General features: G+C 45.2%; 1 protein-coding gene across 5 annotated transcripts in view; it reads left to right on the top strand.

Moving 5' to 3' along the window:
- The window catches only part of smoc1 (SPARC related modular calcium binding 1), a 107647-nt gene extending 84302 nt beyond the window's left edge, over positions 1-23345 (top strand). For 4 of the 5 annotated variants that reach the window (XM_062033822.1, XM_062033821.1, XM_062033820.1 and 1 more), the window contains 2 exons: positions 823-856; positions 20132-23345. In XM_062033822.1, coding sequence (XP_061889806.1) covers positions 823-856; positions 20132-20243 — 146 coding nt within the window. In that variant the 3' untranslated portion in view covers positions 20244-23345. The remainder of the gene's footprint in view (positions 1-822; positions 857-20131) is intronic. The other variant, XM_062033823.1, reaches the window with a different exon arrangement.
- Positions 23346-23823: the final 478 nt, after the last annotated feature.

The following is a 23823-nucleotide window of genomic DNA, read 5'->3' as shown; positions in this document are numbered from 1 at the left end:
GGACCCCCCTTACTACAGAATGTGTAGAATATTTGTAGTAGTTTGGACCCCCCTTACTACAGAATGTGTAGAATATTTGTAGTAGTTTGGACCCCCCTTACTACAGAATATGTATAATATTTGTAGTAGTTTGGACCCCGTTACTACAGAATGTGTAGAATATTTGTAGAAGTTTGGACCCCCTTACTACAGAATGTGTATAATATTTGTAGTAGTTTGGACCCCCGTTACTACAGAATGTGTAGAGTATTTGTAGTAGTTTGGACCCCCCTTACTACAGAATGTGTAGAGTATTTGTAGTAGTTTGGACCCCCCTTACTACAGAATGTGTAGAGTATTTGTAGTAGTTTGGACCCCCCTTACTACAGAATATGTATAATATTTGCTGACTATCACAACATGTAAGACGAAAACAATCATTTAGCACTTGCAATGTGTTTTGTCAGGGCTGAAACTCTTTAGTTTATATTTAGCACATTTGGAATCTACAACACTAGGAAGGGGAATTATTCGTCGTGGTTTACCTGACATGTGAAACGTGACACATTTGAGGCGTGCACTATCCACTTTAGCCGCTATATCTTAAAACGTGTTCTGTGGCAATTTCCAACTTTTACCACAGCATCAGTTGCTGGGTAGAGTGGCGCTTTCTGCCATTTCCAGCAGACTGCATTGCAAAACAACTATGATTAGCGCCTGTGTTTTGTATCTTAATAATCCTATGAATGCAAACAGATTGTATTGCCATGATGTCAGATGGGGACAAAAGGGTTATCTTTTATCTAGCACGTTAATGCTTTGTTGTCATGTGACTTGTTGCAGGTGCACCAACAGCAAGCAGCCACCAGGGGACAAGGCAAGAGACACATGAGTTAGAAAAAGCAGACTAATCTTTTACTAATGTGTCTCTGCTTGTAGTCAGTAGTTAGTAACTCATTCATACAGTATGTAGTCAGTAGTTAGTCACTCTTTCATATGTAGTCAGTAGTTAGTCACTCATTCATATGTAGTCAGTAGTTAGTCACTCTTTCATATGTAGTCAGTAGTTAGTCACTCTTTCATATGTAGTCAGTAGTTAGTCACTCATTAATATGTAGTCAGTAGTTAGTCACTCTTTCATATGTAGTCAGTAGTTAGTCACTCTTTCATATGTAGTCAGTAGTTAGTCACTCATTCATATGTAGTCAGTAGTTAGTCACTCTTTCATATGTAGTCAGTAGTTAGTCACTCTTTCATATGTAGTCAGTAGTTAGTCACTCATTCATATGTAGTCAGTAGTTAGTCACTCTTTCATATGTAGTCAGTAGTTAGTCACTCATTCATATGTAGTCAGTAGTTAGTCACTCATTCATTTGCTTCTCACTCACTAAAACCATCAAGTCATTGTTGTTCTGTAGTCTTTACATTAGATAGTATTAAGTTAGGAACCTAAGGTTCACTATACAAGTACTGAACCTTATACTGTATATATGTATGTAAGTATGTATGTATGTATGTATGTATGTATGTATGTATGTATGTATGTATGTATGTATGTATGTATACATGTATATGTGTATATATGTATATATGTATATATGTATGTATGTATTTATGTATGTATGTATATATACATGTATATATGTATATGTGTATATATGTATATGTGTGTGTATGTATGTATGTATGTATGTATGTATGTATGTATGTATGTATGTATGTATGTATGTATGTATGTATGTATGTATGTATGTATGTATGTATGTATGTATACGTATATATGTATATGTGTATATATGTATATGTGTGTATATGTATATGTGTGTTTATGTACTGTATGTATGCATATATATATGTATGTATGTGTATATATGTATGTATGTTTATATATGTATGTATACGTATATATGGATGAACAACTGTAATATATATATATATATATATATATATATATATATATATATATATATATATATATATATATATATATATATATATATATATATATATATATATATATATATATATATATATATATATATATAAATATACTACAGTTGTCCTTAGTCTTGAATCGGTTGACTGGAGATCTTTTATTAATTATGGCAGTTCTAATCTTGCAAGAGTTAACTTAACTTGCGAGAGTAAACTTAACTGGTGAGAGTTAACTTAAACGCTTCCTGGAATAAGGATGTCTACCAGGACCCTTTTTTCTCTCCCATTAGCGATGTAGCTAAGGACCACCGTAGTGTTTCATACTTCATGGTGAAGTCTGAGTCTAGGAAGTGGGAACAGAACACCTTTTATTTTTTCCAGTATAATGTCCTCTGCGCTCATTGCGCATTTACCGTCTACTTCCTGGGGGTGTCACTGACATTGACTTAGTGGCACTTTTACATTTTGGAGCCTCAACTCCGTGAAATAGCTGGGGGGATTTTCACAAAAACAAGTTTCTTTGCAGACATATTTACATTTGCTGTCATGTGTTGCACTGCATGTACAGGTGACTGGCTTGTTTAAACACGGGTGTTGCTGCTTGGCCAGGGAACATAAATATTATATAGCATGTGATGTTGCCTCAGGACTTGCTGCTAACAAGATGGCAGTTAGGAGCAGGGCTGCCAATGTCAACAGGTGACAAGATGGCAGTTAGGAGCAGGGCTGCCAAGGTCAACAGGTGACAAGATGGCAGTTAGGAGCAGGGCTGTCAAGGTCAACAGGTGACAAGATGGCAGTTAGGAGCAGGGCTGCCAAGGTCAACAGGTGACAAGATGGCAGTTAGGAGCAGGGCTGCCAAGGTCAACAGGTGACAAGATGGCATTTAGGAGCAGGGCTGTCAAGGTCAACAGGTGACAAGATGGCAGTTAGGAGCAGGGCTGCCAAGGTCAACAGGTGACAAGATGGCAGTTAGGAGCAGGGCTGCCAAGGTCAACAGGTGACAAGATGGCAGTTAGGAGCAGGGCTGCCAAGGTCAACAGGTGACAAGATGGCAGTTAGGAGCAGGGCTGCCAAGGTCAACAGGTGACAAGATGGCAGTTATGAGCAGGGCTGTCAAGGTCAACAGGTGACAAGATGGCAGTTAGGAGCAGGGCTGCCAAGGTCAACAGGTGACAAGATGGCAGTTAGGAGCAGGGCTGCCAAGGTCAACAGGTGACAAGATGGCAGTTAGGAGCAGGGCTGTCAAGGTCAACAGGTGACAAGATGGCAGTTAGGAGCAGGGCTGTCAAGGTCAACAGGTGACAAGATGGCAGTTAGGAACAGGGCTGTCAAGGTCAACAGGTGACAAGATGGCAGTTAGGAGCAGGGCTGCCAAGGTCAACAGGTGACAAGATAGCAGTTAGGATCAGGGCTGTTAAGGTCAACAGGAGATAAGATGGCAGTTAGGAGCAGGGCTGCCAAGGTCAACAGGTGACAAGATGGCAGTTAAGAGCAGGGCTTCTAAGGTCAACAGGTGACAAGATAGCAGTTAGGATCAGGGCTGTCAAGGTCAACAGGTGACAAGATGGCAGTTAGGAGCAGGGCTGCCAAGGTCAACAGGTGATAAGATGGCAGTTAGGAGCAGGGCTGTCAAGGTCAACAGGTGACAAGATGGCAGTTAGGAGCAGGGCTGTCAAGGTCAACAGGTGACAAGATGGCTGTTAGGAGCAGGGCTGTCAAGGTCAACAGGTGACAAGATGGCAGTTAAGAGCAGGGCTTCTAAGGTCAACAGGTGACAAGATAGCAGTTAGGATCAGGGCTGTCAAGGTCAACAGGTGACAAGATGGCAGTTAGGAGCAGGGCTGCCAAGGTCAACAGGTGATAAGATGGCAGGTAGGAGCAGGGCTGCCAAGGTCAACAGGTGACAAGATGGCAGTTAGGAGCAGGGCTGTCAAGGTCAACAGGTGACAAGATGGCAGTTAGGAGCAGGGCTGCCAAGGTCATCAGGTGACAAGATGGCTGTTAGGAGCAGGGCTGTCAAGGTCAACAGGTGACAAGATAGCAGTTAGGAGCAGGGCTGTCAAGGTCAACAGGTGACAAGATGGCAGTTAGGAGCAGGGCTGTCAAGGTCAACAGGTGACAAGATGGCAGTTAGGAGCAGGGCTGCCAAGGTCAACAGGGTGACAAGATGGCAGTTAGGAGCAGGGCTGTCAAGGTCAACAGTTGACAAGATGGCAGATAGGAGCAGGGCTGTCAAGGTCAACAGGTGACAAGATGGCAGTTAGGAGCAGGGCTGTCAAGGTCAACAGGTGACAAGATGGCAGTTAGGAGCAGGGCTGTCAAGGTCAACAGGTGACAAGATGGCAGTTAGGAGCAGGGCTGTCAAGGTCAACAGGTGACAAGATGGCAGTTAGGAGCAGGGCTGTCAAGGTCAACAGGTGACAAGATGGCAGTCAGGGCAGGGCTGCCAAGGTCAACAGGTGACAAGATGGCAGTTAGGAGCAGGGCTGTCAAGGTCAACAGGTGACAAGATGGCAGTTAGGAGCAGGGCTGTCAAGGTCAACAGGTGACAAGATGGCAGTTAGGAGCAGGGCTGTCAAGGTCAACAGGTGACAAGATGGCAGTTAGGAGCAGGGCTGTCAAGGTCAACAAGTGACAAGATGGCAGTTAGGAGCAGGGCTGTCAAGGTCAACAGGTGACAAGATGGCAGTTAGGAGCAGGGCTGCCAAGGTCAACAGGTGACAAGATGGCAGTTAGGAGCAGGGCTGTCAAGGTCAACAGGTGACAAGATGGCAGTTAGGAGCAGGGCTGTCAAGGTCAACAGGTGACAAGATGGCAGTTAGGAGCAGGGCTGTCAAGGTCAACAGGTGACAAGATGGCAGTTAGGAGCAGGGCTGTCAAGGTCAACAGGTGACAAGATGGCAGTTAGGAGCAGGGCTGTCAAGGTCAACAGGTGACATGATGGCAGTTAGGAGCAGGGCTGTCAAGGTCAACAGGTGACAAGATGGCAGTTAGGAGCAGGGCTGTCAAGGTCAACAGGTGACAAGATGGCAGTTAGGAGCAGGGCTGTCAAGGTCAACAGGTGACAAGATGGCAGTTAGGAGCAGGGCTGTCAAGGTCAACAGGTGACAAGATGGCAGTTAGGAGCAGGGCTGTCAAGGTCAACAGGTGACAAGATGGCAGCTAGGAGCAGGGCTGTTAAGGTCAACAGGTGACAAGATGGCAGTTAGGAGCAGGGCTGCCAAGGTCAACAGGTGACAAGATGGCAGTTAGGAGCAGGGCTGTCAAGGTCAACAGGTGACAAGATGGCAGTTAGGAGCAGGGCTGTCAAGGTCAACAGGTGACAAGATGGCAGTTAGGAGCAGGGCTGTCAAGGTCAACAGGTGACAAGATGGCAGTTAGGAGCAGGGCTGCCAAGGTCAACAGGTGACAAGATAGCAGTTATGATCAGGGCTGTCAAGGTCAACAGGAGATAAGATGACAGTTAGGAGCAGGGCTGCCAAGGTCAACAGGTGACAAGATGGCAGTTAAGAGCAGGGCTTCCAAGGTCAACAGGTGACAAGATAGCAGTTAGGATCAGGGCTGTCAAGGTCAACAGGTGACAAGATGGCAGTTAGGAGCAGGGCTGTCAAGGTCAACAGATGACAAGATGGCAGTTAGGAGCAGGGCTGTCAAGGTCAACAGGTGACAAGATGGCAGTTAGGAGCAGGGCTGTCAAGGTCAACAGGTGACAAGATGGCAGTTAGGAGCACGGCTGTCAAGGTCAACAGGGTGACAAGATGGCAGTTAGGAGCAGGGCTGTCAAGGTCAACAGGTGACAAGATGGCAGTTAGGAGCAGGGCTGTCAAGGTCAACAGGTGACAAGATGGCAGTCAGGGCAGGGCTGCCAAGGTCAACAGGTGACAAGATGGCAGTTAGGAGCAGGGCTGTCAAGGTCAACAGGTGACAAGATGGCAGTTAGGAGCAGGGCTGTCAAGGTCAACAGGTGACAAGATGGCAGTTAGGAGCAGGGCTGTCAAGGTCAACAGGTGACAAGATGGCAGTTAGGAGCAGGGCTGTCAAGGTCAACAAGTGACAAGATGGCAGTTAGGAGCAGGGCTGTCAAGGTCAACAGGTGACAAGATGGCAGTTAGGAGCAGGGCTGCCAAGGTCAACAGGTGACAAGATGGCAGTTAGGAGCAAGGCTGTCAAGGTCAACAGGTGACAAGATGGCAGTTAGGAGCAGGGCTGTCAAGGTCAACAGGTGACAAGATGGCAGTTAGGAGCAGGGCTGTCAAGGTCAACAGGTGACAAGATGGCAGTTAGGAGCAGGGCTGTCAAGGTCAACAGGTGACATGATGGCAGTTAGGAGCAGGGCTGTCAAGGTCAACAGGTGACATGATGGCAGTTAGGAGCAGGGCTGTCAAGGTCAACAGGTGACAAGATGGCAGTTAGGAGCAGGGCTGTCAAGGTCAACAGGTGACAAGATGGCAGTTAGGAGCAGGGCTGCCAAGGTCAACAGGTGACAAGATGGCAGTTAGGAGCAGGGCTGTCAAGGTCAACAGGTGACAAGATGGCAGTTAGGAGCAGGGCTGTCAAGGTCAACAGGTGACAAGATGGCAGTTAGGAGCAGGGCTGTCAAGGTCAACAGGTGACAAGATGGCAGTTAGGAGCAGGGCTGCCAAGGTCAACAGGTGACAAGATGGCAGTTAGGAGCAGGGCTGTCAAGGTCAACAGGTGACAAGATGGCAGTTAGGAGCAGGGCTGTCAAGGTCAACAGGTGACAAGATGGCAGTTAGGAGCAGGGCTGTCAAGGTCAACAGGTGACAAGATGGCAGTTAGGAGCAGGGCTGCCAAGGTCAACAGGTGACAAGATAGCAGTTAGGATCAGGGCTGTCAAGGTCAACAGGTGACAAGATGGCAGTTAGGAGCACGGCTGCCAAGGTCAACAGGAGATAAGATGGCAGTTAGGAGCATGGCTGCCAAGGTCAACAGGTGACAAGATGGCAGTTAAGAGCAGGGCTTCCAAGGTCAACAGGTGACAAGATAGCAGTTAGGATCAGGACTGTCAAGGTCAACAGGTGACAAGATGGCAGTTAGGAGCAGGGCTGTCAAGGTCAACAGGTGACAAGATGGCAGTTAGGAGCAGGGCTGTCAAGGTCAACAGGTGACAAGATGGCATTTAGGAGCAGGGCTGTCAAGGTCAACAGGTGACAAGATGGCAGTTAGGAGCCGGGCTGTCAAGGTCAACAGGTGACAAGATGGCAGTTAGGAGCACGGCTGTCAAGGTCAACAGGTGACAAGATGGCAGTTAGGAGCAGGGCTGTCAAGGTCAACAGGTGACAAGATGGCAGTTAGGAGCAGGGCTGTCAAGGTCAACAGGTGACAAGATGGCAGTTAGGAGCAGGGCTGTCAAGGTCAACAGGTGACAAGATGGCAGTTAGGAGCAGGGCTGTCAAGGTCAACAGGTGACAAGATGGCAGTTAGGAGCAGGGCTGCCAAGGTCAACAGGTGACAAGATAGCAGTTAGGATCAGGGCTGTCAAGGTCAACAGGAGATAAGATGGCAGTTAGGAGCAGGGCTGCCAAGGTCAACAGGTGACAAGATGGCAGTTAAGAGCAGGGCTTCCAAGGTCAACAGGTGACAAGATGGCAGTTAGGAGCAGGGCTGTCAAGGTCAACAGGTGACAAGATGGCAGTTAGGAGCAGGGCTGTCAAGGTCAACAGGTGACAAGATGGCAGTTAGGAGCAGGGCTGTCAAGGTCAACAGGTGACAAGATGGCAGTTAGGAGCAGGGCTGTCAAGGTCAACAGGTGACAAGATGGCAGTTAGGAGCAGGGCTGCCAAGGTCAACAGGTGACAAGATGGCAGTTAGGAGCAGGGCTGTCAAGGTCAACAGGTGACAAGATGGCAGTTAGGAGCAGGGCTGTCAAGGTCAACAGGTGACAAGATGGCAGTTAGGAGCAGGGCTGTCAAGGTCAACAGGTGACAAGATGGCAGTTAGGAGCAGGGCTGCCAAGGTCAACAGGTGACAAGATGGCAGTTAGGAGCAGGGCTGTCAAGGTCAACAGGTGACAAGATGGCAGTTAGGAGCAGGGCTGTCAAGGTCAACAGGTGACAAGATGGCAGTTAGGAGCAGGGCTGTCAAGGTCAACAGGTGACAAGATGGCAGTTAGGAGCAGGGCTGCCAAGGTCAACAGGTGACAAGATAGCAGTTAGGATCAGGGCTGTCAAGGTCAACAGGAGATAAGATGGCAGTTAGAAGCAGGGCTGCCAAGGTCAACAGGTGACAAGATGGCAGTTAAGAGCAGGGCTTCCAAGGTCAACAGGTGACAAGATAGCAGTTAGGATCAGGGCTGTCAAGGTCAACAGGTGACAAGATGGCAGTTAGGAGCAGGGCTGCCAAGGTCAACAGGTGACAAGATAGCAGTTAGGATCAGGGCTGTCAAGGTCAACAGGAGATAAGATGGCAGTTAGGAGCAGGGCTGCCAAGGTCAACAGGTGACAAGATGGCAGTTAAGAGCAGGGCTTCCAAGGTCAACAGGTGACAAGATAGCAGTTAGGATCAGGGCTGTCAAGGTCAACAGGTGACAAGATGGCAGTTAGGAGCAGGGCTGCCAAGGTCAACAGGTGATAAGATGGCAGTTAGGAGCAGGGCTGCCAAGGTCAACAGGTGACAAGATGGCAGTTAGGAGCAGGGCTGTCAAGGTCAACAGGTGACAAGATGGCAGTTAGGAGCAGGGCTGCCAAGGTCATCAGGTGACAAGATGGCAGTTAGGAGCAGGGCTGTCAAGGTCAACAGGTGACAAGATAGCAGTTAGGAGCAGGGCTGTCAAGGTCAACAGGTGACAAGATGGCAGTTAGGAGCAGGGCTGTCAAGGTCAACAGGTGACAAGATGGCAGTTAGGAGCAGGGCTGCCAAGGTCAACAGGGTGACAAGATGGCAGTTAGGAGCAGGGCTGTCAAGGTCAACAGTTGACAAGATGGCAGTTAGGAGCAGGGCTGTCAAGGTCAACAGGTGACAAGATGGCAGTTAGGAGCAGGGCTGCCAAGGTCAACAGGGTGACAAGATGGCAGTTAGGAGCAGGGCTGTCAAGGTCAACAGTTGACAAGATGGCAGTTAGGAGCAGGGCTGTCAAGGTCAACAGGTGACAAGATGGCAGTTAGGAGCAGGGCTGTCAAGGTCAACAGGTGACAAGATGGCAGTTAGGAGCAGGGCTGTCAAGGTCAACAGGTGACAAGATGGCAGTTAGGAGCAGGGCTGCCAAGGTCAACAGGTGACAAGATGGCAGTAAGGAGCAGGGCTGTCAAGGTCAACAGGTGACAAGATGGCAGTTAGGAGCAGGGCTGACAAGGTCAACAGGTGACAAGATGGCAGTTAGGAGCAGGGCTGCCAAGGTCAACAGGTGACAAGATGGCAGTTAGGAGCAGGGCTGTCAAGGTCAACAGGTGACAAGATGGCAGTCAGGGCAGGGCTGCCAAGGTCAACAGGTGACAAGATGGCAGTTAGGAGCAGGGCTGTCAAGGTCAACAGGTGACAAGATGGCAGTTAGGAGCAGGGCTGTCAAGGTCAACAGGTGACAAGATGGCAGTTAGGAGCAGGGCTGTCAAGGTCAACAGGTGACAAGATGGCAGTTAGGAGCAGGGCTGTCAAGGTCAACAAGTGACAAGATGGCAGTTAGGAGCAGGGCTGTCAAGGTCAACAGGTGACAAGATGGCAGTTAGGAGCAGGGCTGCCAAGGTCAACAGGTGACAAGATGGCAGTTAGGAGCAGGGCTGTCAAGGTCAACAGGTGACAAGATGGCAGTTAGGAGCAGGGCTGCCAAGGTCAACAGGTGACAAGATGGCAGTTAGGAGCAGGGCTGCCAAGGTCAACAGGTGACAAGATGGCAGTTAGGAGCAGGGCTGTCAAGGTCAACAGGTGACAAGATGGCAGTTAGGAGCAGGGCTGTCAAGGTCAACAGGTGACAAGATGGCAGTTAGGAGCAGGGCTGTCAAGGTCAACAGGTGACAAGATGGCAGTTAGGAGCAGGGCTGTCAAGGTCAACAGGTGACAAGATGGCAGTTAGGAGCAGGGCTGTCAAGGTCAACAGGTGACAAGATGGCAGTTAGGAGCAGGGCTGTCAAGGTCAACAGGTGACAAGATGGCAGTTAGGAGCAGAGCTGCCAAGGTCAACAGGTGACAAGATGGCAGTCAGGGCAGGGCTGCCAAGGTCAACAGGTGACAAGATGGCAGTTAGGAGCAGGGCTGTCAAGGTCAACAGGTGACAAGATGGCAGTTAGGAGCAGGGCTGTCAAGGTCAACAGGTGACAAGATGGCAGTTAGGAGCAGGACTGTCAAGGTCAACAGGTGACATGATGGCAGTTAGGAGCAGGGCTGTCAAGGTCAACAGGTGACAAGATGGCAGTTAGGAGCAGGGCTGTCAAGGTCAACAGGTGACAAGATGGCAGTTAGGAGCAGGGCTGTCAAGGTCAATAGGGTGACAAGATGGCAGTTAGGAGCAGGGCTGTCAAGGTCAACAGGTGACAAGATGGCAGTTAGGAGCAGGGCTGTCAAGGTCAACAGGTGACAAGATGGCAGTTAGGAGCAGGGCTGTCAAGGTCAACAGGTGACAAGATGGCAGTTAGGAGCAGGGCTGTCAAGGTCAACAGGTGACAAGATGGCAGTCAGGGCAGGGCTGCCAAGGTCAACAGGTGACAAGATGGCAGTTAGGAGCAGGGCTGTCAAGGTCAACAGGTGACAAGATAGCAGTTAGGAGCAGGGCTGTCAAGGTCAACAGGTGACAAGATGGCAGTTAGGAGCAGGGCTGTCAAGGTCAACAGGTGACAAGATGGCAGTTAGGAGCAGGGCTGTCAAGGTCAACAGGTGACAAGATGGCAGTTAGGAGCAGGGCTGTCAAGGTCAACAGGTGACAAGATGGCAGTTAGGAGCAGGGCTGTCAAGGTCAACAGGGTGACAAGATGGCAGTTAGGAGCAGGGCTGTCAAGGTCAACAGGTGACAAGATGGCAGTTAGGAGCAGGGCTGTCAAGGTCAACAGGGTGACAAGATGGCAGTTAGGAGCAGGGCTGTCAAGGTCAACAGGTGACAAGATGGCAGTTAGGAGCAGGGCTGTCAAGGTCAATAGGGTGACAAGATGGCAGTTAGGAGCAGGGCTGTCAAGGTCAACAGGTGACAAGATGGCAGTTAGGAGCAGGGCTGTCAAGGTCAACAGGTGACAAGATGGCAGTTAGGAGCAGGGCTGTCAAGGTCAACAGGTGACAAGATGGCAGTTAGGAGCAGGGCTGTCAAGGTCAACAGGTGACAAGATGGCAGTCAGGGCAGGGCTGCCAAGGTCAACAGGTGACAAGATGGCAGTTAGGAGCAGGGCTGTCAAGGTCAACAGGTGACAAGATGGCAGTTAGGAGCAGGGCTGTCAAGGTCAACAGGTGACAAGATGGCAGTTAGGAGCAGGGCTGTCAAGGTCAACAGGTGACAAGATGGCAGTTAGGAGCAGGGCTGTCAAGGTCAACAGGTGACAAGATGGCAGTTAGGAGCAGGGCTGTCAAGGTCAACAGGTGACAAGATGGCAGTTAGGAGCAGGGCTGTCAAGGTCAACAGGTGACGAGATGGCAGTTAGGAGCAGGGCTGTCAAGGTCAACAGGGTGACAAGATGGCAGTTAGGAGCAGGGCTGTCAAGGTCAACAGGTGACAAGATGGCAGTTAGGAGCAGGGCTGTCAAGGTCAACAGGGTGACAAGATGGCAGTTAGGAGCAGGGCTGTCAAGGTCAACAGGTGACAAGATGGCAGTTAGGAGCAGGGCTGTCAAGGTCAATAGGGTGACAAGATGGCAGTTAGGAGCAGGGCTGTCAAGGTCAACAGGTGACAAGATGGCAGTTAGGAGCAGGGCTGCCAAGGTCAACAGGTGACAAGATGGCAGTTAGGAGCAGGGCTGTCAAGGTCAACAGGTGACAAGATGGCAGTTAGGAGCAGGGCTGTCAAGGTCAACAGGTGACAAGATGGCAGTTAGGAGCAGGGCTGTCAAGGTCAACAGGTGACAAGATGGCAGTTAGGAGCAGGGCTGTAAAGGTCAACAGGTGACAAGATGGCAGTTAGGAGCAGGACTGTCAAGGTCAACAGGTGACAAGATGGCAGTTAGGAGCAGGGCTGTCAAGGTCAACAGGTGACAAGATGGCAGTTAGGAGCAGGGCTGTCAAGGTCAACAGGTGACAAGATGGCAGTTAGGAGCAGGGCTGTCAAGGTCAACAGGTGACAAGATGGCAGTTAGGAGCAGGGCTACCAAGGTCAACAGGTGACAAGATGGCAGTTAGGAGCAGGGCTGTCAAGGTCAACAGGTGACAAGATGGCAGTTAGGAGCAGGGCTTTCAAGGTCAACAGGTGACAAGATGGCAGTTAGGAGCAGGGCTGTCAAGGTCAACAGGTGACAAGATGGCAGTTAGGAGCAGGACTGTCAAGGTCAACAGGTGACAAGATGGCAGTTAGGAGCAGGGCTGTCAAGGTCAACAGGTGACAAGATGGCAGTTAGGAGCAGGGCTGTCAAGGTCAACAGGTGACAAGATGGCAGTTAGGAGCAGGGCTGTCAAGGTCAACAGGTGACAAGATGGCAGTTAGGAGCAGGGCTACCAAGGTCAACAGGTGACAAGATGGCAGTTAGGAGCAGGGCTGTCAAGGTCAACAGGTGACAAGATGGCAGTTAGGAGCAGGGCTTTCAAGGTCAACAGGTGACAAGATGGCAGTTAGGAGCAGGGCTGTCAAGGTCAACAGGTGACAAGATGGCAGTTAGGAGCAGGGCTGTCAAGGTCAACAGGTGACAAGATGGCAGTTAGGAGCAGGGCTGTCAAGGTCAACAGGTGACAAGATGGCAGTTAGGCAACAAGGTACTAACACACACATGCAACAAGGTACTAACACACACATGCAACAAGGTACTAACACACACATGCAACAAGGTACTAACACACATGCAACAAGGTACTAACACACACATGCAACAAGGTACTAACACACATGCAACAAGGTACTAACACACATGCAACAAAGTACTAACACACACATGCAACAAGGTACTAACACACACATGCAACAAGGTACTAACACACACATGCAACAAGGTACTAACACACATGCAACAAGGTACTAACACACATGCAACAAAGTACTAACACACACATGCAACAAGGTACTAACACACACATGCAACAAGGTACTAACACACACATGCAACAAGGTACTAACACACACATGCAACAAGGTACTAACACACATGCAACAAGGTACTAACACACATGCAACAAGGTACTAACACACACATGCAACAAGGTACTAACACACACATGCAACAAGGTACTAACACACACATGCAACAAGGTACTAACACACACATGCAACAAGGTACTAACACACATGCAACAAGGTACTAACACACACATGCAACAAGGTACTAACACACACATGCAACAAAGTACTAACACACACATGCAACAAAGTACTAACACACACATGCAACAAGGTACTAACACACACATGCAACAAGGTACTAACACACATGCAACAAAGTACTAACACACACATGCAACAAAGTACTAACACACACATGCAACAAAGTACTAACACACACATGCAACAAGGTACTAACACACACATGCAACAAGGTACTAACACACACATGCAACAAGGTACTAACACACTTGCAACAAGGTACTAACACACACATGCAACAAGGTACTAACACACACATGCAACAAGGTACTAACACACACATGCAACAAGGTACTAACACACACATGCAACAAGGTACTAACACACACATGCAACAAGGTACTAACACACATGCAACAAGGTACTAACACACACATGCAACAAGGTACTAACACACATGCAACAAAGTACTAACACACACATGCAACAAAGTACTAACACACACATGCAACAAAGTACTAACACACACATGCAACAAGGTACTAACACACACATGCAACAAGGTACTAACACACACATGCAACAAGGTACTAACACACACATGCAACAAGGTACTAACACACACATGCAACAAAGTACTAACACACACATGCAACAAGGTACTAACACACACATGCAACAAGGTACTAACACACACATGCAACAAAGTACTAACACACACATGCAACAAAGTACTAACACACACATGCAACAAAGTACTAACACACACATGCAACAAGGTACTAACACACACATGCAACAAAGTACTAACACACACATGCAACAAGGTACTAACACACTTGCAACAAGGTACTAACACACACATGCAACAAGGTACTAACACAAACATGCAACAAGGTACTAACACACACATGCAACAAGGTACTAACACACACATGCAACAAGGTACTAACACACACATGCAACAAGGTACTAACACACACAGGCAACAAAGTACTAACACACACATGCAACAAGGTACTAACACACACATGCAACAAGGTACTAACACACACATGCAACAAGGTACTAACACACACATGCAACAAGGTACTAACACACACATGCAACAAGGTACTAACACACACATGCAACAAGGTACTAACACACACATGCAACAAAGTACTAACACACACATGCAACAAGGTACTAACACACACATGCAACAAGGTACTAACACACACATGCAACAAGGTACTAACACACATGCAACAAGGTACTAACACACACATGCAACAAGGTACTAACACACACATGCAACAAGGTACTAACACACACATGCAACAAAGTACTAACACACATGCAACAAGGTACTAACACACACATGCAACAAGGTACTAACACACACATGCAACAAGGTACTAACACACACATGCAACAAGGTACTAACACACACATGCAACAAGGTACTAACACACACATGCAACAAGGTACTAACACACACATGCAACAAGGTACTAACACACATGCAACAAGGTACTAACACACACATGCAACAAGGTACTAACACAAACATGCAACAAGGTACTAACACACACATGCAACAAGGTACTAACACACACATGCAACAAGGTACTAACACACACATGCAACAAGGTACTAACACACACAGGCAACAAAGTACTAACACACACATGCAACAAGGTACTAACACACACATGCAACAAGGTACTAACACACACATGCAACAAGGTACTAACACACACATGCAACAAGGTACTAACACACACATGCAACAAGGTACTAACACACACATGCAACAAGGTACTAACACACATGCAACAAGGTACTAACACACACATGCAACAAGGTACTAACACACACATGCAACAAGGTACTAACACACATGCAACAAGGTACTAACACACACATGCAACAAGGTACTAACACACACATGCAACAAGGTACTAACACACACATGCAACAAGGTACTAACACACACATGCAACAAAGTACTAACACACACATGCAACAAAGTACTAACACACACATGCAACAAGGTACTAACACACACATGCAACAAGGTACTAACACACACATGCAACAAGGTACTAACACACACATGCAACAAAGTACTAACACACACATGCAACAAAGTACTAACACACACATGCAACAAGGTACTAACACACACATGCAACAAGGTACTAACACACACATGCAACAAGGTACTAACACACACATGCAACAAAGTACTAACACACACATGCAACAAAGTACTAACACACACATGCAACAAGGTACTAACACAGACATGCAACAAGGTACTAACACACACATGCAACAAAGTACTAACACACACATGCAACAAAGTACTAACACACACATGCAACAAAGTACTAACACACACATGCAACAAAGTACTAACACACATGCAACAAGGTACTAACACACATGCAACAAGGTACTAACACACACATGCAACAAGGTACTAACACACACATGCAACAAGGTACTAACACACACATGCAACAAGGTACTAACACACACATGCAACAAGGTACTAACACACATGCAACAAGGTACTAACACACACATGCAACAAGGTACTAACACACACATGCAACAAGGTACTAACACACATGCAACAAGGTACTAACACACACATGCAACAAGGTACTAACACACACATGCAACAAGGTACTAACACACACATGCAACAAGGTACTAACACACACATGCAACAAAGTACTAACACACACATGCAACAAAGTACTAACACACACATGCAACAAGGTACTAACACACACATGCAACAAGGTACTAACACACACATGCAACAAGGTACTAACACACACATGCAACAAAGTACTAACACACACATGCAACAAAGTACTAACACACACATGCAACAAGGTACTAACACACACATGCAACAAGGTACTAACACACACATGCAACAAGGTACTAACACACACATGCAACAAAGTACTAACACACACATGCAACAAAGTACTAACACACACATGCAACAAGGTACTAACACAGACATGCAACAAGGTACTAACACACACATGCAACAAAGTACTAACACACACATGCAACAAAGTACTAACACACACATGCAACAAAGTACTAACACACACATGCAACAAAGTACTAACACACATGCAACAAGGTACTAACACACATGCAACAAGGTACTAACACACACATGCAACAAGGTACTAACACACACATGCAACAAGGTACTAACACACACATGCAACAAGGTACTAACACACACATGCAACAAGGTACTAACACACATGCAACAAGGTACTAACACACACATGCAACAAGGTACTAACACACACATGCAACAAGGTACTAACACACATGCAACAAGGTACTAACACACACATGCAACAAGGTACTAACACACACATGCAACAAGGTACTAACACACACATGCAACAAGGTACTAACACACACATGCAACAAAGTACTAACACACACATGCAACAAAGTACTAACACACACATGCAACAAGGTACTAACACACACATGCAACAAGGTACTAACACACACATGCAACAAGGTACTAACACACACATGCAACAAAGTACTAACACACACATGCAACAAAGTACTAACACACACATGCAACAAGGTACTAACACACACATGCAACAAGGTACTAACACACACATGCAACAAGGTACTAACACACACATGCAACAAAGTACTAACACACACATGCAACAAAGTACTAACACACACATGCAACAAGGTACTAACACAGACATGCAACAAGGTACTAACACACACATGCAACAAAGTACTAACACACACATGCAACAAAGTACTAACACACACATGCAACAAAGTACTAACACACACATGCAACAAAGTACTAACACACATGCAACAAGGTACTAACACACATGCAACAAGGTACTAACACACACATGCAACAAGGTACTAACACACACATGCAACAAGGTACTAACACACACATGCAACAAGGTACTAACACACACATGCAACAAGGTACTAACACACACATGCAACAAGGTACTAACACACACATGCAACAAGGTACTAACACACACATGCAACAAGGTACTAACACACATGCAACAAGGTACTAACACACACATGCAACAAGGTACTAACACACACATGCAACAAGGTACTAACACACACATGCAACAAGGTACTAACACACACATGCAACAAAGTACTAACACACACATGCAACAAAGTACTAACACACACATGCAACAAGGTACTAACACACACATGCAACAAGGTACTAACACACACATGCAACAAGGTACTAACACACACATGCAACAAAGTACTAACACACACATGCAACAAAGTACTAACACACACATGCAACAAGGTACTAACACACACATGCAACAAGGTACTAACACACACATGCAACAAGGTACTAACACACACATGCAACAAAGTACTAACACACACATGCAACAAAGTACTAACACACACATGCAACAAGGTACTAACACAGACATGCAACAAGGTACTAACACACACATGCAACAAAGTACTAACACACACATGCAACAAAGTACTAACACACACATGCAACAAAGTACTAACACACACATGCAACAAGGTACTAACACACACATGCAACAAAGTACTAACACACACATGCAACAAGGTACTAACACACACATGCAACAAGGTACTAACACACACATGCAACAAAGTACTAACACACACATGCAACAAAGTACTAACACACACATGCAACAAAGTACTAACACACACATGCAACAAAGTACTAACACACACATGCAACAAGGTACTAACACACACATGCAACAAAGTACTAACACACACATGCAACAAAGTACTAACACACACATGCAACAAGGTACTAACACAGACATGCAACAAGGTACTAACACACACATGCAACAAAGTACTAACACACACATGCAACAAAGTACTAACACACACATGCAACAAAGTACTAACACACACATGCAACAAAGTACTAACACACATGCAACAAGGTACTAACACACATGCAACAAGGTACTAACACACACATGCAACAAGGTACTAACACACACATGCAACAAGGTACTAACACACACATGCAACAAGGTACTAACACACACATGCAACAAGGTACTAACACACACATGCAACAAGGTACTAACACACATGCAACAAGGTACTAACACACACATGCAACAAGGTACTAACACACACATGCAACAAGGTACTAACACACATGCAACAAGGTACTAACACACACATGCAACAAGGTACTAACACACACATGCAACAAGGTACTAACACACACATGCAACAAGGTACTAACACACACATGCAACAAAGTACTAACACACACATGCAACAAAGTACTAACACACACATGCAACAAGGTACTAACACACACATGCAACAAGGTACTAACACACACATGCAACAAGGTACTAACACACACATGCAACAAAGTACTAACACACACATGCAACAAAGTACTAACACACACATGCAACAAGGTACTAACACACACATGCAACAAGGTACTAACACACACATGCAACAAGGTACTAACACACACATGCAACAAAGTACTAACACACACATGCAACAAAGTACTAACACACACATGCAACAAGGTACTAACACAGACATGCAACAAGGTACTAACACACACATGCAACAAAGTACTAACACACACATGCAACAAAGTACTAACACACACATGCAACAAAGTACTAACACACACATGCAACAAAGTACTAACACACATGCAACAAGGTACTAACACACATGCAACAAGGTACTAACACACACATGCAACAAGGTACTAACACACACATGCAACAAGGTACTAACACACACATGCAACAAGGTACTAACACACACATGCAACAAGGTACTAACACACACATGCAACAAGGTACTAACACACACATGCAACAAGGTACTAACACACACATGCAACAAGGTACTAACACACATGCAACAAGGTACTAACACACACATGCAACAAGGTACTAACACACACATGCAACAAGGTACTAACACACACATGCAACAAGGTACTAACACACACATGCAACAAAGTACTAACACACACATGCAACAAAGTACTAACACACACATGCAACAAGGTACTAACACACACATGCAACAAGGTACTAACACACACATGCAACAAGGTACTAACACACACATGCAACAAAGTACTAACACACACATGCAACAAAGTACTAACACACACATGCAACAAGGTACTAACACACACATGCAACAAGGTACTAACACACACATGCAACAAGGTACTAACACACACATGCAACAAAGTACTAACACACACATGCAACAAAGTACTAACACACACATGCAACAAGGTACTAACACAGACATGCAACAAGGTACTAACACACACATGCAACAAAGTACTAACACACACATGCAACAAAGTACTAACACACACATGCAACAAAGTACTAACACACACATGCAACAAGGTACTAACACACACATGCAACAAAGTACTAACACACACATGCAACAAGGTACTAACACACACATGCAACAAGGTACTAACACACACATGATTGCACACAAGGATGGACAAAGATAAGACCTTCTGGAGGAAAGTTCTGTGGTCAGATGACACAAAAATGGAACTGTTTGGCCACAATACCCAGCAATATGTTTGGTGAGGCCTTTAATCCCAGGAACACCATCCCTACCGTCAAGCATGGTGGTGGTATTATGCTCTGGGCCTGTTTTGCTGCCAACTAAGGAGTGTAGACGCAGCTTTGACCAGAAGACGTAACATCCTCTCACCCGTCCACCATCTTGTGTGTGCAGCGTGAGGCCAGAAGGTGCCAGGAGCCGCCAGGAGGGCCGAGGGCACAGAAGGAAGGCGTCGGCACGCTCGCATGGCGGCGCCAAGAAGAAGGACGCAGCGCAGAGGAAATAACTTTCCCGGAAAAGACGAAAATGCGGCGCCAAATATTTGCACTTCCTCCTCCCTGGTCCTATTTTTTGTTTCTTTCTTTCTTTCTTTCTTTCTTTTCTCCGGCCTCATGTGACTTTTGGCTGAGGAAACGTTTGTTGGAACCCAGCTGTGACTCCCCTGGCTGCCTTCTAGAAGCATCTAGTGCCGCCTTCTAGAAGCATCTAGAGCCGCCTTCTAGAAGCGTCTAGAGCTACCTTCTAGAAGCATCTAGAGCCGCCTTCTAGAAGCATCGTGTCTGCTTTCAGGCGTCCTGTGTTCAGCAAGGGGGAAGAGAAGGTGGCAAGCTGCAGTCGGCTAGGAAACGTACCGTATTTTCCAGACCATAGGGCGCACCGGGTTATAATGCTCACTGCCGATGAATGGGCTATTTTTGGTCTTTTTCATATATAAGGCGCACCGGATTATAGGGCGCACTGCCGATGAATGGGCTATTTTTGGTCTTTTTTCATATATAAGGCGCACCAGATTATAAGGCGCACTGCCGATGAATGGGCTATTTTTGGTCTTTTTCATATATAAGGCGCACCGGATTATAGGGCGCACTGCCGATGAATGGGCTATTTTTGGTCTTTTTTCATATATAAGGCGCACCAGATTATAAGGCGCACTGCCGATGAATGGGCTATTTTTGGTCTTTTTTCATATATAAGGCGCACCGGATTATAAGGCGCACTGCCGATGAATGGGCTATTTTTGGTATTTTCCATATATAAGGCGCACCGGATTATAAAGTGCACTGCTGATGAATGGGCTATTTTTTTCATATATAAGGCGCACCAGATTATAAATCGCACCGCCGATGAATGGGCTATTTTTGGTCTTTTTTTCATATATAATGCGCACCAGATTATAAAGTGCATTGACGATAAATGGGCTATTTTTAATCTTTTTCTCATATATAAAGCGCACTAGATTATAATGTGCACTGCCGATGAACGGGATATTTTTGATATTTTTTTCATATATAAAGCGCACCGGATCATAAAGCGCACTGCTGATGAATGGGCCATTTTCGGTCTTTTTTCCATATATAAGGCGCACCGGATTATAAAGCGCTCTCCCGATGAATGGGCTATTTTTGGTATTTTTTCATATATAAGGCGCACCAGATTATAAGGTGCACTGCCGATGAATGGGCTATTTTTGGTCTTTTTTCATATATTAGGCGATTTGTTTTCATATATAAGGCGCGCCGGATTATAAAGCGCACTCCCGATGAATGGGCTATTGTTGGTCTTTTTTCATATATAAAGCGCACCGGATTATAAAGTGCACTGCCGACGAATGGGCCAATTTTTGGTCTTTTTTCATATATGAGGTGCACCGTATTATAAGGCGCACTGCCGATGAATGGGCTATTTTTGGTCTTTTTTTCATATATAAGGCGCACCGGATTATAAGGCGCACTGCCGATGAATGGGCTATTTTTTTAATCTTTTTTTCATATATAAGGCGCACCGGATTATAAGGTGCACTGCCGATGAATGGGCTATTTTTTTTAAATCTTTTTTTCATATATAAGGCGCACCGGATTATAAGGGGCACTGCCGATGAATGGGCTATTTTTTGGATCTTTTTTCATATATAAGGCGCACCGGATTATAAGGCCCATTAAAGGAGTCATATTATTATGATTTGATCACTTCCTTGTGGTCTACATAACATGTAATGGTGGTTCTTTGCTCAAAATGTTGCATAGATGATGTTTTACCCAAGTTCCTTGGGTGAATAATATAAAGTCACTACACCGGTATGTTTTAGTGCTTTCATGGTGAGTCTCTTATGTATGACTGCCATTATATTGCAGCCTACACATATCTCTTATGTGTGACTGGTCACACTGATCATTACACCATCTACCAAATAAAATAGCTTTGAGGTCGGTAAGCACAACCAGAATGGTGGCGTACAAAAGGCACACCGTCCTGTTTTGAGAAGCTGTGCGCCTCATAGTGGGTAAAATGCGGTAAAGGTGAATGTGTGGCGAATATGAGATTTAGGACTGACTTAGTCCGAGCTCTGACTCCAATGTAAGACTGCATTTTTCAGCCAGAAAAAAAAAGCCTGACCAAGATGGAGGTTTAGTCTTTTTTTTGTTTTTACAAGCGAGGTGGTTGCCAAACAACTTCTCCATAAATGACTCAGAGCTTTTCTTCCCGTCAGCAGCGACCCAAGCCTTTTTTTTTATGGTGACCTGCCAGATGTTATTACACCCATAGTGAATACCTTCAATTTGCTCTTTTTATTTATAGGAGTTCCAAAATGAAGAGAATTACACGCGCACACCAGCAGGTCGCAGCTTTTCTATCTGTCACTCACGCGTCTTAGAGAGATGACAGTATGCTAAAGAAATATTACGTATTGCAATCTAACAATTGGGATTCCATGCATACTTAAAATATCATTGTTTGTCTTATTTGTTTACCCAAAACAGGTCTTTTAAAAAAGTAGTAATAGAAAAAATCCCGGAATGCCGCTACTTTTTTTTTTACTACACTTTGAACCCTGCGGCTTATGAAATGGTGTGGCTAATTTATGGATTTTTCTTTGCTGACGGCCATAATAAAAAAAGTTTTCCATACAGAAAACTCGCCATCTTTTGGACGAGTCCGCTCGCTTCTATTCAGCGCTTTCAAGCGGAAAGAGACGGGCCGCTTGGTCTCCGAGCCGTCCATAGCGTTCTACTCCTATGGAATCTTCATTCATCACTCCGAGCAAAGTTTGTAAGTTTTACAATATAACTAAAACCGTTTATACTCACTAAACCGTCCCGCGTGTGACGTCTGTGGGAGTGTTTTCATGCACAATGTAGCGACGCTAGTGTCGTTAGCATTAGCTGACATGATAACGCGTTTACAAGTGTCTGTGTTAGTATAATTACCTTAAAACAGCATTTTTTTGTTTGTTTAAGTTTCAGAAATGTCTCAGTAAATTCCCCAAAACATCAAATCTGTTGCTTGTGGGTCCATGACGATGACTTCCGTTTTGTTTGATCAGCCGTTTTACTGCCTTGCTACAGGCACCGTTTCCGAGTAAGGTATGTAAAAAAACGTTTACAAAATATTTCTGTGTAAATAAGTCATTTTGCAACATATATATATATATATATATATATATATATATATATATATATATATATATATATATATATATATATATATATATATATATATATATATATATATATATATATATATATATATATATATATTAGAGATGTCCGATAATGGCTTTTTGCCGATATCCGATATTCTGATATTGTCCAACTCTTTAATTACCGATACCGATATCAACTGATACCGATACTGATATATACAGTTGTGGAATCAACACATTATTATGCCTAATTTGGACAACCAGGTACGGTGAAGATAAGGTCCTTTTTTTTTTTTTAAATTAATAAAATAAAATAAGATAAATAAATTCAAAACATTTTCTTGAATAAAAAAGAAAGTACAACAATATAAAAACAGTTACATAGAAACTAGTAATGAATGAAAATGAGTAAAATGAAGTGTTAAAGGTTAGTACTATTAGTGGA

Source organism: Entelurus aequoreus, linkage group LG23 (assembly GCF_033978785.1).
Source record: "Entelurus aequoreus isolate RoL-2023_Sb linkage group LG23, RoL_Eaeq_v1.1, whole genome shotgun sequence".
Taxonomy (NCBI): domain Eukaryota; kingdom Metazoa; phylum Chordata; class Actinopteri; order Syngnathiformes; family Syngnathidae; genus Entelurus; species Entelurus aequoreus.
This window is presented reverse-complemented; position numbering and strand designations above follow the sequence as displayed.